Source organism: Pteropus vampyrus, unplaced genomic scaffold (genome assembly GCF_000151845.1).
Source record: "Pteropus vampyrus isolate Shadow unplaced genomic scaffold, Pvam_2.0 Scaffold269, whole genome shotgun sequence".
NCBI classification, from domain to species: Eukaryota; Metazoa; Chordata; class Mammalia; order Chiroptera; family Pteropodidae; genus Pteropus; species Pteropus vampyrus.
In genome coordinates this window covers 1,721,553-1,733,526 of record NW_011889050.1, presented here as the reverse complement: position 1 = coordinate 1,733,526, position 11,974 = coordinate 1,721,553, and the positions used below count along the sequence as shown (strand labels likewise).

Sequence of the window (11,974 nt, the reverse complement as noted above, 5' to 3'; positions counted from 1 at the left end):
GAAATTGATTTCTTGACTCATTATTGGGATATGACTTGTAATCTGAAAACCACTCACTTAGGCAAAGGAAGAAAGGAGGGTGGAAACCTGTTAGGAGGTGATGGTGTCAGAGGTGACAGAGCATAGAGGCTGGCCCAGGTCCCCATTCGGCTGTTGGGTATGCGTGAGGCTGCTACTGAGCAGGAAGCAGAGGCAAGTGGGAGGTGTTGTGGACCATGGACAGACTGAGGGGCCTGGAAAACCTCCAAGAGGAAGCAGGCTCAGGAGGCTGCCTGCATGAGTGGAGCTCAGGAGAAAGATCTGAGCAAGGGAGAGACATGGTTGTCACAGTACACAGATGACTTAGGTTCTAGTGGAGTGGGTTTCAGGAGGTTTTGCTTTCTTGCCCAGCTTGGTGATCTCACGCCTCCTCAAAGGCCAGCACACATTCTCCTCTATGAAAATGGAATGATGCAGCCCCCTCTCGGACTGAGTGATCCCTGTGAGGAATCAAGGAGACCCCCAGTGTGACAGGGCTTAGCAGGCTTGGAAACACTCTAAAGGTAACAGGTGAAAGTGTTTCTAGCAAACAGGTCACAGTGGTTCCTGTGTAGCAACAACTCAGATTGTGAAAGAGGGGTCGACTTTCTTAGCTCTGTGAAGAGAGCTGAGAGTTACTGCCATCTACACGAGCAGCTTAACAAACAAACAAACAAACAAACACACACACACACACACACAAAACAGTAGCGCTTTCTGCAAGAACAGCTGACAGTTTTCAATGCACTTTCTCTTACGCGGGTTCCTAGGAGGATGGGTTGGATAGTGGGAAGCCTGTGTTCCAAGAGGCAGCAGCTCAGGAAGGTTATATGGCTTGTTTAAGATCAAGCTCCAGGCATGAGTCCTGTTGTCAGCACCCAGCCTGCTGTTCCTTTGACCACAGCCCATAGCAGTTTCCCCAGGAGACGACCTCCTGCCTTGCTGAAGGCTTTCTCAGAAGCTCTCTGTGATATTTTTAACGCATTGAAAAGACCACATGAAGTGGGGGAGGATCTTGCGTGAATGCGTGTAAGAATTATGAGTGCTAGCCTTGCCTTGGGGATTGAATAATTGGTAACATGTGTGACACGAGAGGTACCAGTGTCTTTAGTGTCAGAGGGGAAGGAGGAGGCTGTCTGTACCCTTGAGCTGTTGCGAGCTCTGACTTTTGCCTGGATGGCTGAGCCTGTGATACCAGAAGAAAACGGAGTGGAAGGAGAGGCAAGCTGCTTTCCCTTCACACCAGCTGAGTGCACATTTGACCTCTTCTCCCTAAGTCTGTATGTTCAGACAAGGCTGACATAAAGATAAAACCAGAAGACAATATCAGAGCAGTGTCCGTGCAGCCCTGCTGCCTAAAGTGGGGCCCTGGGTCTAGCAGCATGAGCATCATCTGGGAGCTTATGGGAAATGCCCACCCTCGGGTCCCTCCTGACCAGCTTCCTCAGAGTCTGCGTTTCACCCAGATCCCCGGGAGCTCTGTGTGCATGGGAAAGTTTGAAAACCTGATCTAGGTGACCTCCTAGTAACATCTTATTCATGGCCTTGTTTAATTCCCTCTTGTACACTCAGACGAGGATTTATTTCTTCCTGTGTCTCTCCTTACTTAAATTCTGACCTCTCCCAAGGAACGAATGCTGGCTTTAGCATCACCCTATGGAGTACTGTGCACTAGACACTGATTTCTTTGCTCTTGTTTGTTGGTTCATTCATTAATCATTTATTCAGCAGAGTTTGCAGAGTTGCTACTGTCCTATAGATAATCCTATAGACCCTGGAGACGGTGACAGCAGACAACGTCCCTGCCCTATTATCTGTCCAGGAAACAGACGCTGAAGACAAAATTATACAAAGTTTAGGCCACTTCCTACATTTTTAAGCCTACTCCCTTGGGTGCTGTTTCCTGCAGTGCAGCTTGCCTCCTGGGATAGCCTTCACTCTGGCAGGGGTGGCTTTGCCTCAGTGGACACTGTCACTGTGTCTGCCTCCAGAATGCAGACATACATAGTGGTAGGAAAGAGGCTGTCCTCTGTGTCAGTCATCACTCTAGGAATCTGAAGACTCACCACTTGGGCCTTGGGTGGCTTCACATTCTTTGATCCAGCTGGGCCATTCCTTGGCTCCATCTGACCACCTTGAATATGGAGATGCTGCCTCTCCCCAAAAGGCTTCTTCTCTCTGAGAAGGCAAGGTTAAACTGTAGAGCCACAGCTTAGGTACTGCTCATCCTCGACCTGTGGAAAGGGACTGAGGCAAGGCAGTGTGGGAGGCCTTTATAGGAATGAGGCCTGCAGAGTTACCTTCGTGTGTATAGGTAGGTGGGGGTCCCTCTATCTTCGGCCCCTTCCCTCTTCTAGCACGCTCGCTTGCGAGAGGGTACTCAGAAGGTGGTGCCAGCCAACTGTGCCCCCTCATCCTTACCTGGTTGCAGTGACTGGGCAGAGGCCCCACTGGCCACCCAGGAAGCACAGTGCTGCCCCCAGGGTGGTCCATATCACAGAAAGGGAGGAAGGAGAGGTCTATGGCCAGCACTCCCGGGTTCTTAGCATCAAGCTCTTTGTGAAAAGAGGTGAGGCGTTGGCAGCTGCCTGTGTTCTGGGGAGGTGGCCATATAGCTGGCTCCCTTTCCCTGTCCACCTCAACACTACCCTCTCCTACTAGGCTTCCCACAATGTCCCCCCTCCAGCAGACGGATGCCCTGAGCGAAGGCTGCTGGTGGCCTCCTCCCCACACATCAACACATTCCTTTGCTCCTCAGACTCCCCACTTCCCATCAACCAAGACAGAGCTTTATTTACCCTCCAGGAGCCTGTGGAGGTCATTATCAGAGCAGCCGAAAACACTTCCATTTGACTTGATTTATGGCTCCTAGTAAACTTCCTTGTTCTCAGTTGGAGAGTGCTAATTAATGCTAGATTGTGAAGAGATTAACTCATTCTCTTTCACTTCTGTTTTAGTCAGATCTGTTTCACTGGAGAACTAGTGAGAGCCTGGAAGACATCCTGGGTGGGACCGTCTCCTGTCCAGGCTAGCTATGCAGGAAGGGCCCTGAGCGTGCCATCTCGAAATTCTTAGTAATCTTAAAAGGAGGGGCCCTCCATTTCCATTTTGCACTGGGCCCTGTAGATTAAATAGTCCATCCTCTTCTCAGCCACTCTGTCTGGGCAAGTGAGGCAGCCACACAGGGCCCGACTACTGGGCTGCCCTGCCCCAAAAAAGGTCCCCCGGGCACTCTGGCCAGGGTCAGGGAGAGCTGAGAAAAAGAAGCAGAGGCTCCAAATCTTGTCAAGACCCACAGGCGCCTCTCCTACCCTGAAGAGTTGAGAGGAATCTCAGAAGGACAGAGACTGAAGGCTGAGAGAGAAATGACTGACCAGGAGTGCATTGGGGTAACTCAGAGCTTTAAATAACATAACACGAGGGTTTTAAAGACCAGTCCCCATTCTTCAGCACCGCCCTGGGAAACTTTCATTCAGAAACTCCTTGGTGAAGATTTCAGGGCCGTGACGGGTAAATGACCCCCACAGCATCTCAAGGGGAGTGGGCGGTGTCCATACACTCCCTCAAGGATATATTTTTGGTTAAAAATATATTACATATATGTGTATATAATTTTTCTTAAGGTCCTAGATCTTTCTTCCTCTGGAGGCACTTTGCTCTCGTGCCACCTGCCTGCACCCCCTGTAGTTTACTCTCAGGACAATTCTAGCTCCAGCTTTTGCTTCTTGTATCAGCCTGTGGTGCTGTGAACTACTCTGGGCGAGAGGCAGTGGGGGCTTTTTTCGTAGGATGTTTATTTGATCCCCGTTGTACTCTAAAAGGGTTAACAGAATCTAGAACTGAAGATTTCTCAAATAAAAGCAGTAGAAGCTGCTTTGATTTTCTCAGAGTTCCAGAGGCAGGTGGGGGGATGAGCAGAGAACGTGGGAGGAAATGAGAGAGGGACCAGAGTGCGGGGTGTGGAGCCTTGAGTGGGGAGGGGTTGAGGGAAACTATCTGCTCTGCTGGCGAACCACAGACGGGGCCACGCACAGAGCGCCCGGCTCAGAGAGGCACCCATAAGGCCCAACCACTGGGCCTGAACCCTTTGGTGTCGACAAACTGTTCGGCGACTTAACTCAAAGATTTAAAATGAGAGTCCCTAAGTTTCATTTGTTAGTTTTAATTGAAATAATACCCAGAAAATAGCTTTTCTTGCACACATTGAATAAACACAATGCATTTATTTATCTTGGACTACTTCCAGCTTTTCTTTTGAAGCTTCACTACTTATACAAATGAGCATGTCAAACTACTTTGAATTCTATATGGATTATTAGCTCTTCAGTAGAAGAACCCAGAAAGGCAATAAAGAACAAAGAAAACTAGTATTTTGGACATTTCTGTTCACATCTCATCTTTTTATTTGACTCTACTTTTCCTGACAGTTTTTATTTTCCTACATATAAACCAGTGACGATAGTAATTATTTCTGGAGTGTTGTAGACAGCCATGGCCTAAGAACATTTGTAAAATACTAAAATTATTATTGTTTGTCAAAGTAGGTTTAGGATTTTCAGAATATTAATTATGTTATTAGGCAGGTGCATCTGCATTTGTGCAGTGATAGACCTGGGGCTGGAGCCCAAAGAGGAGGGAGCTCTCCTACATTTGGGACAGACTGTGGTGTTTTGATGTGATTTCCGTCTTGAAGTCTTGCTCATGAGAGTAAAGCGGACAGCAAATAGCCACCCAGAAAGTTCAGAGGAGAGCAATCGTTTATCCGAATATCCTGCCATAAAGCTGTGCGTTCAGTTTCACTCTATTTCATTTAATACCTCAGAGTTGAAAGCATCTTGCAGAAGTGATGAGCCCGGTGAAGCTTTTTTTTTTTTTTTTAAAATATCCCTCTTTTATTGCCTTATTAAAATCAAGAGAAAGCATTTTCAGGTTGAAATCAGAAAGGTTATTTAACTAAATGTGTTGCTTTAAATTATAAAACACAAGTTTTTCTAGGACTCATATAAACATGAAATCTTGTGGCAGCATAATAGCAGCTGCTCTTTAGCCCTATAACATGCATGCCAGCCATCCTTCCATTTGTCCGCCCATCCTTCCACCCATGCACGCGATATTTATTGAAAACCTACTTCGGACCAGGTTGAACAACAAACAAATCGAAACAATCCCTGCCCTGGTGGAGCCTCACAGTTTGGTGGAAACCAAGGCAGACATAGCACAGTGAGATAAACACTGAGAAGGGAGAAATAAGTGATGGGCGCAGTAGGAGCACATGGGTGTGTGTCCTGTGTGGGGAAAACCTGACTTACTGGGGGAGGTCAGGAAGACTGTCCCAAACCCAGAGAAGGGAGGACGGCCAGGAGTTAGCCATTAATTACAGTGGAAAGGAAGAGGAAAAGGAAGAGGGAACAGCATGGGCTAAGGCCCGGGGGAGAGCACGTCCCATTTGGAAACTGAAAGCGGCAGTGGATTCCCTCCAGGTAACTGCTCTGTCCTCTTCTCTTACGAGTTATTTCCTAAACTGTATTCTGATGAAATAAAAAAAAAAAATTCTTATTTTCTGCCAAGAGGCTACTCTGCCGGCTTCTCCCTCAGCTCATTGTCCTCGTTTTCTTTGTTCCCATCAGCTCAGATATGTTTGGAAAGTCATACATTTGGGCCACCCTGTCACCCCCAAATCCAGTTTCTTATATCCGGAGTCCACTAGAGAACAGCGAGTTAGCACCTTAAAATAGTCACACTATTGAAAAAAAGAGAGAGAGAAAAACATTCACACTATTTAGGGAGGTGAGATACATAAATGTCTCTCAGTCACACCAGTTTTGCTTAACAGCACAACCCAAACAAGAACATCATAAGCAATCACTGTAAGACACACTGCTAGAATCGCAAACCATGTCAGCTAAGTAAGAGACATTAGTGTGTTGGTGACGATATCCTCGAAGTAAAGGAAGTTGAAGGAAATAAACCTGGGATCAATAGATTCTAGATCAAATGATGAAACAAGAAGGGTCTCAAAATTATCACTATTACTATTTGCTACTGAGGGACCCTCAGAAGGCTTGCTGCTCTCCGTGCATCATCACTGTGAGTCATTGAGGTGGCTCCCACGTGGGTGGTGGGAGCCGGGTCGGGGTGGGGCAGCTGTCTGAAAGGAAAGGTGAGGTGAGGGCATGCGGAAGGCAGGCAGAAGGTACACAGCTCTTCAATGCCTGAGCCCCGATCCCACTCTCACAATGGGCTCTATCCCTGCATGCCTCTCTTTGAAGTCTCGAGCCAGAGAGAAGAGGGGCTCTTAGTGCCGAGAGGCAGCCATGTGTGGCCTTTGCACTCCAGGCTCTCAGGCAGCCAGGAGCTTCAGAAAGAGTCTGGAGATGAAGGTGGGCAGGTCTTTTACTCATTTTCTGTGCTAACAATCTAATAGCATCATCACACAACATGAGTGTGGAGTTATGTGTGGAAGAAGCAGTGAGCTCTATTATTGCACAATTGCAACATGTAATGTGCTATGCATATTATGGCCCACGTGTGGACAGGCACATCCAAGTGGGAAATAATTCAAAATGATTGAAGCGATGTTCTCAGAGTCTACATGTCTCCTGGGAACTGATAGTTTATTGTTCTGGTTAATGGCACACAATTTAGGTTCTTATTGCTGAAACTATACTTTTTTAAAACAACCAGCTTTATGGAAGTATAATCAACTCACCACAAAATCCACACTTTTCCAGGGTACAGGCTGGTGACTTTGGCTTCGCTGCTGGTGGTTGCCACAGAGATGCTACTATAATCCCAAGTTCTGAGGATCCACAAATAAATCCGCCTCCCCTCCCAACACCAGCAGTGAGTGTGGCCAAAACAAAAGGTTCGAAGAGGCAGAAAAAATGATAGCATTTGCCTAGAGCTAACCTTAGTGGATGCTTTTCAAAAACTCACTTCAGAAAAATTGTTAGTATATTGAAAACAACAGCCTGTTCACCCTGGTAAATAATCATGCTCAATGAAATTCTTCTATCCTAAGATGTTTTATGCTTATATGGAATTGGAAAAGCACACACAGTGTGTGCTTGTGACCCTCACTGCTGAGGATGCTGTGGTTCTGGGGCCTGTGAGGCTGGAACTGAACGTGCGTCCAGGGCTATATGGCAGGTATGGGTTTATCAGGTCATAGCTGGCAAAACTCTGCTGTAGGGAGACGTTTCTCCACTTAGAATTTTCCTTCCAGTTAGGGAGTGCAGGTTCTGTGGCCCTTACCTGATGAACCTGTGAGTTCCTGAGAGAAACCTCGCTGGATTTCTTCAGGCATCTGTGTTTAGGAATGGAGCCCTCTGGTGTGTTTGCTGCGGGTGGATGTCCTCTCAGCCTACTGAGAGTACTTACAGAGGATGTACCTAGCGCCTAGTCCTGTTTGGGCACATGTGCTAGTGTAATCTTCCCAAGGTTAGGAGGTGGGTCAGTTGGAGGCTTGGAGAGGTTGAGTGACTTGCCTGAGGCCACACAAACAGAGGTGGGAGAGCTGGGCACAAACTCAGATCTGTTCCACTTTCTACCATCCTACTCAACCTCAAAACAGGGGTCCCAGGAGCCACAGACAAAGACTAAAGATGGCTGGGAGAGGAGAGAGTAAGAGCGTCAAGTCAGTAAAGGAGGCCAGGTCAGTGTAATGTGGACTTGGTTTCATCGGACTTCTGAGGACCTACGAGAATTGTACAGTTCTTTACGAGGCCAGGTGAACCACGAGGAACCAGATGTGGCCGGAGTCAGGGTCGCCCTCCCCGCGCCCCCGCCCTATGAAGATTTCTGGAGCCATTTGGTTCTAGCGGATTTCTGTTATCTCCTCTCTCCTTTCAACATCATGACAGCTCCGTGGTTGTTTAAATCCTAGGCACACCCGTGGCAGTTTGGACTCCTGTGAAGAGAAGAGTTCATGCCCTGAGAACTTCAAGAGGCGGAGCACTAGGAACAGTAACAGCAGCCACAAAGGCGTCTTAGTGTTTGAAGTTTGAGTGGGCAGGGTTTTGTTTATTTGTTTGTCCATGAGCATGTTGATTATCTCCCTGCTCTTAATCCTGGGATTAGACCATCCTTTCCCGACTCAGTCTCACTGATGTGGAAATACCCAGCGCAGATGGTGTTTCATCAGGCAGGTGACCCGGATGATACAAGGCTATAAATAACCATTAAATGTCCCTTTCAGAGAGGCCTTTTTTTTTCCTTGAATTCAAGTCCCAGCATGAAGCAAGTAATGTGTAAATTTGGATCCTTCCTGTCAAACACAGGGTCTTGTTTTACTGGTTTGAAAGAGGATTCATTTTTCAGGTTCTTTTCAAGTACAGTAACGGGAAAGCCTTGAAGAAGGCACATTTAGCAAATGCGCCTTGTAGGTTTATCAAGAACACCTAAGAAGAACCTGCTCTGATGAACCGTTGGAAAATCAAGAAGAGTTTATACTCCTCAGTGCTTGGGGATCATTTGGGTTGAGATTAAAACCTCTTATTCATGGCTTAATTTGTTCTTCATGTGGTTAAATTATACATTAATGTGATCTAGATTATACTGCAATTACATCGTATTTATTACCCTGTGCCCTGCTTCAAGAAGAAGGAGCTAAGGTCACTTCTGAAGTCTTGAATACCCCCCTTTTTAAAAGACATTGAAAATAGTGGCACTGCCCTAGGTGAGACAGGTAGCAACTAGTCTGAATGTTCCAGAAACAACATGAAGAGTTACTCCACGGCTGTGAGAGCATGCTTCCAAGCTCACTGTTTCTGAACGAACTTTTCAGAGCAAAGACGGTGGTTTGTTCTCCTTGGCTGATGTGTGGAGTAGCAGCCCAAGTCTGCACTTGGCTCTGTCTGTCTGGGGGTGCTGGTGTCTGCTCTCCAGCTGGGGCAGATGGATCCATGGGCTGAACATTCCTCCTCTCTTAGTGGCTGCGGTCTGTGCCCTGCAGCAGGTCACAGGCTGAGTGGGGATGGGGGTGGACATTAAGCAGGCCGTGGCCCGCCCCAGCCATGGGTCGAACACGGGCAATACAGGCCGTGTCCACCACAGGGGACTCTGTCTTCTCATCTGCACAATGGCCACACGAAGACTAGTGAGGGCCTGAGACTGGTGGCCTTGCGTGAGCCACTTCAGCTCACTGTGTCTCAGTTATCTTAGGTCTGAAATGGGGACCCAGGGTTCCCTACTTGCCCTATACTCAGGGGTGAGATGAGATGAATTTATGTGGAAGTGTTTTGAATGTGCACTGTCGTTACTCAGGAGTGTGCACAAGCAACTGCTGTACAGCCACACAGGGGCAGACACCCCTCAGCTCAGGAGGAATGTTTTCTTTGAGAAAATTTAAAGTAGTCAGGCCATGACTGCAAGGATGTTGTCCATGGAGCCCACACTGCTGCCCTTGACACGGAGCCCACGGCTGTCATTCTCGGCATCCGTGGGTGGTGGCTCCTGGGTTGTTGGTGGGTTCCTCGGCAGACCTTGATAAAGATGTGCTGTGCTTGGTGCTGGGGGCAGGGGGAGCACAGCTGGCTCACCCACCTTAGAGCACTGCCAGGTGCAAGCACTAGCCCAGTTGCTACATCAGCCTGGGAGGGAGGTCCTGCTACTTTTCCCACTGTGCAGATGTGGAAATTGTAGCACCCAGGGGGTAAGGACCTTCCTGGGGTCACGGGGTCAGGGATAGTGGTGGAGCCAGACACCCCAGTGCAGAGGCCAAGCTCTTAACTCCCAGGCCAAAGATGTGGTCCCAGCCCTCAGGGGGCTGACATCTGGGAAGACTATGGACAGAGCGCTCATTGTGTCCCTGCTCATTCACAGCTCTGACATTCCTCATGGTAGAAAAAGGTGAGGGTTTCCGGGACCACCATGTTTTACCAGTTTGGTGATTTCAGAAAATTGTGCCATGCTTTTTGGTTTGCACTAACTAGTGCAGTTTGGAGCTTTCAGATCCTGGAATATCCTAGGAAGCTGTGACTGCAACTGCAGTGCTGCCTGTTTATGAGGTAGTCTTACCCTCTGTGCCTAGGGAGAGGGGGGTGTACTCGGGCGCAAGCCATTAGCCAAACCAAGTCAGTGTTTGTGGCTGAGTCCCTCCCCCGTGGCACTCCCCAAAGTTGTCCTGCTCTCGTAGAGCACTCTGTTTATTCCAGGGGCCAATAAGGAAAGCTATGCCAGTGAATCCAAATGCAAAACATTTAAAGACACCTTTATGAGGTGTTTCATTATGCATCTCACTACTCTAGCAGTTTGAATGTCATTTATTCCCAGGCCAAGAATCCTAAGATAATGCCAAAGTATGTGGGACTAGAGTATGATTGTATTAAAATAAAATAAAATAAAATAAAATAAAAAAACCCATTTAAAACATAGAAATTTAAAAAAAAAACCCACAATCTTGTTAATTAGAAAGAAATATTAAATTCTTAAAAGGGGAAAATGTCTCCAAGTTTTAAGGGGTGCTAATTAGAGGTCTGGGCAGAATGAATACAATTTAGTTTATTTGGACTGTCAGTATCTTAATGTCAACCACCAAGAATACCAGGAAAAAGGATCGAAAATAATTTAAAAATAAAAATACAGCTAATAAAAAATTGAGATAAGTTATTTTAAAATGCCATGGATCCCAAATAGATGAACAAGAGGCATGCAATGGACTACTCAGCCTTAGAGAGGAAGGACATTCTGACATAGGCTACAACGGGGGTGAGTCTTGAAGATATTACGCTAAATCAAATGAGCCGGTCACAAATGAACAAATATTGTATGATTACACTTAGGGGAGGTCCCTAGAGTGGTCAAATTCATAGAGACAGAAATTCATAGAGACTGTTGTTTGCGAATCTGGCAGAGAACAGATGGGGAGTTAGTTTTTAATGAGGACAGAGTTCCGGTTGGAGATAACGTAAAGAGTTCTGGAGATGGATGGTGGCAATGGTTGCACCACAGTGTGAAAGTACCAACGCCAATGAACTGCACATTTAAAAAAAAAAATTAGTTTCAAATATACAGTACATTGGTTAGCCATCTATATTGTTAGTAAAATGATCCCCCCAATTGCTCCCTCCCTCCCCTGACCCTCCACCTAGCCAATGTATTAATGTTAATTGCGTTCCTTATGCTGTGCTTCCCATCCCCGTGACCATCTGTCAGCTACTAATTTGTACTTCTTTAACCTTTCATCCCATTGTCCCAGTTCCCCAAACCCCCTCCCCTCTGTCTGTCACCAAATTGTCCACTATATTTGTGAGTCTGTTTTTGATTAGTTTGTTCTTTTTATTCCTTGAATTCAGCATATAAGTGAAATCATATAGTGTTTATCTTTCTCTGTCTGACTTAAATCCCTTCTAGGTTCATCACAGCAATATCTTTTTCCATCCCCTTCCTTTTCATATGTAGGGGTCTTGTTTTCTTATCCTTTTAGCCACTCTTTCCCTTGGTTGGAGTACTTAATTCTTTTCCATTTAAAGTACTTATTGATAGGAATGTAGTTGTTACTATTTCTTATTCTTGTTTTTGATACATGTTTTTTCTTCTTAAAGAAGTCTCTTCAACATTTCCTGTAATTATGGCTTGGTGGTGATAACTCCTTTAGTTTATTTTTGTCTGGGGAGCTCTTTATCTGTCCTTCAACTCTAAATGATAGCTTTGCTGGATAAATTATTCTTGGTTGTATATCCTGGGTCTTCATCCTGTTGAATATTTTATCTAAGCTCTTCTGTCCTGCATAGTCTCTCTTGAGAAATCAGCTGCCAGTCGTATGGGTGTTCCCTTATATGTAATTATTTGTTTTTCTTTTGCTGCTTTAAAATTTTTTTCTTTGTATTTAACCTTTGGCATTTTAATTATGATGTGTCTTGGTGTGGGCCTCTTTGGATCTCTGATTTTTGGAATCTTCTGAGCTTCCTGAGGTTTTATCTCCATTTCCTTCGCCAGGTTAGGGAAGTTTTCCATC

At 46.2% G+C, this 11,974-nt stretch overlaps 2 protein-coding genes across 10 annotated transcripts in view; one reads left to right on the top strand and one right to left on the bottom strand.

The window, feature by feature from the left end:
• Positions 1-11,974, bottom strand: part of EDAR (ectodysplasin A receptor) — a 97,533-nt gene that overhangs the window by 46,139 nt on the left and 39,420 nt on the right. For 6 of the 9 annotated variants that reach the window (XR_002776277.1, XM_023520497.1, XM_023520496.1 and 3 more), the window contains one exon: positions 2,085-2,196. The exons of 2 other annotated variants lie outside the window; for them this stretch is intronic. Coding sequence is in view for 5 of the 7 variants with exons in the window: in XM_023520497.1 (XP_023376265.1) it covers positions 2,085-2,144 (60 nt within the window). In the remaining 2 variants the exon portion in view is untranslated. Of the gene's footprint in view, positions 1-2,084; positions 2,197-2,439; positions 2,689-11,974 lie in introns of those variants that run through there. One more of the 9 variants, XM_011375286.2, reaches the window with a different exon arrangement.
• CCDC138 (coiled-coil domain containing 138) overlaps positions 1-11,974 on the top strand; it is a 162,857-nt gene that overhangs the window by 135,184 nt on the left and 15,699 nt on the right. The window lies entirely within an intron of this gene.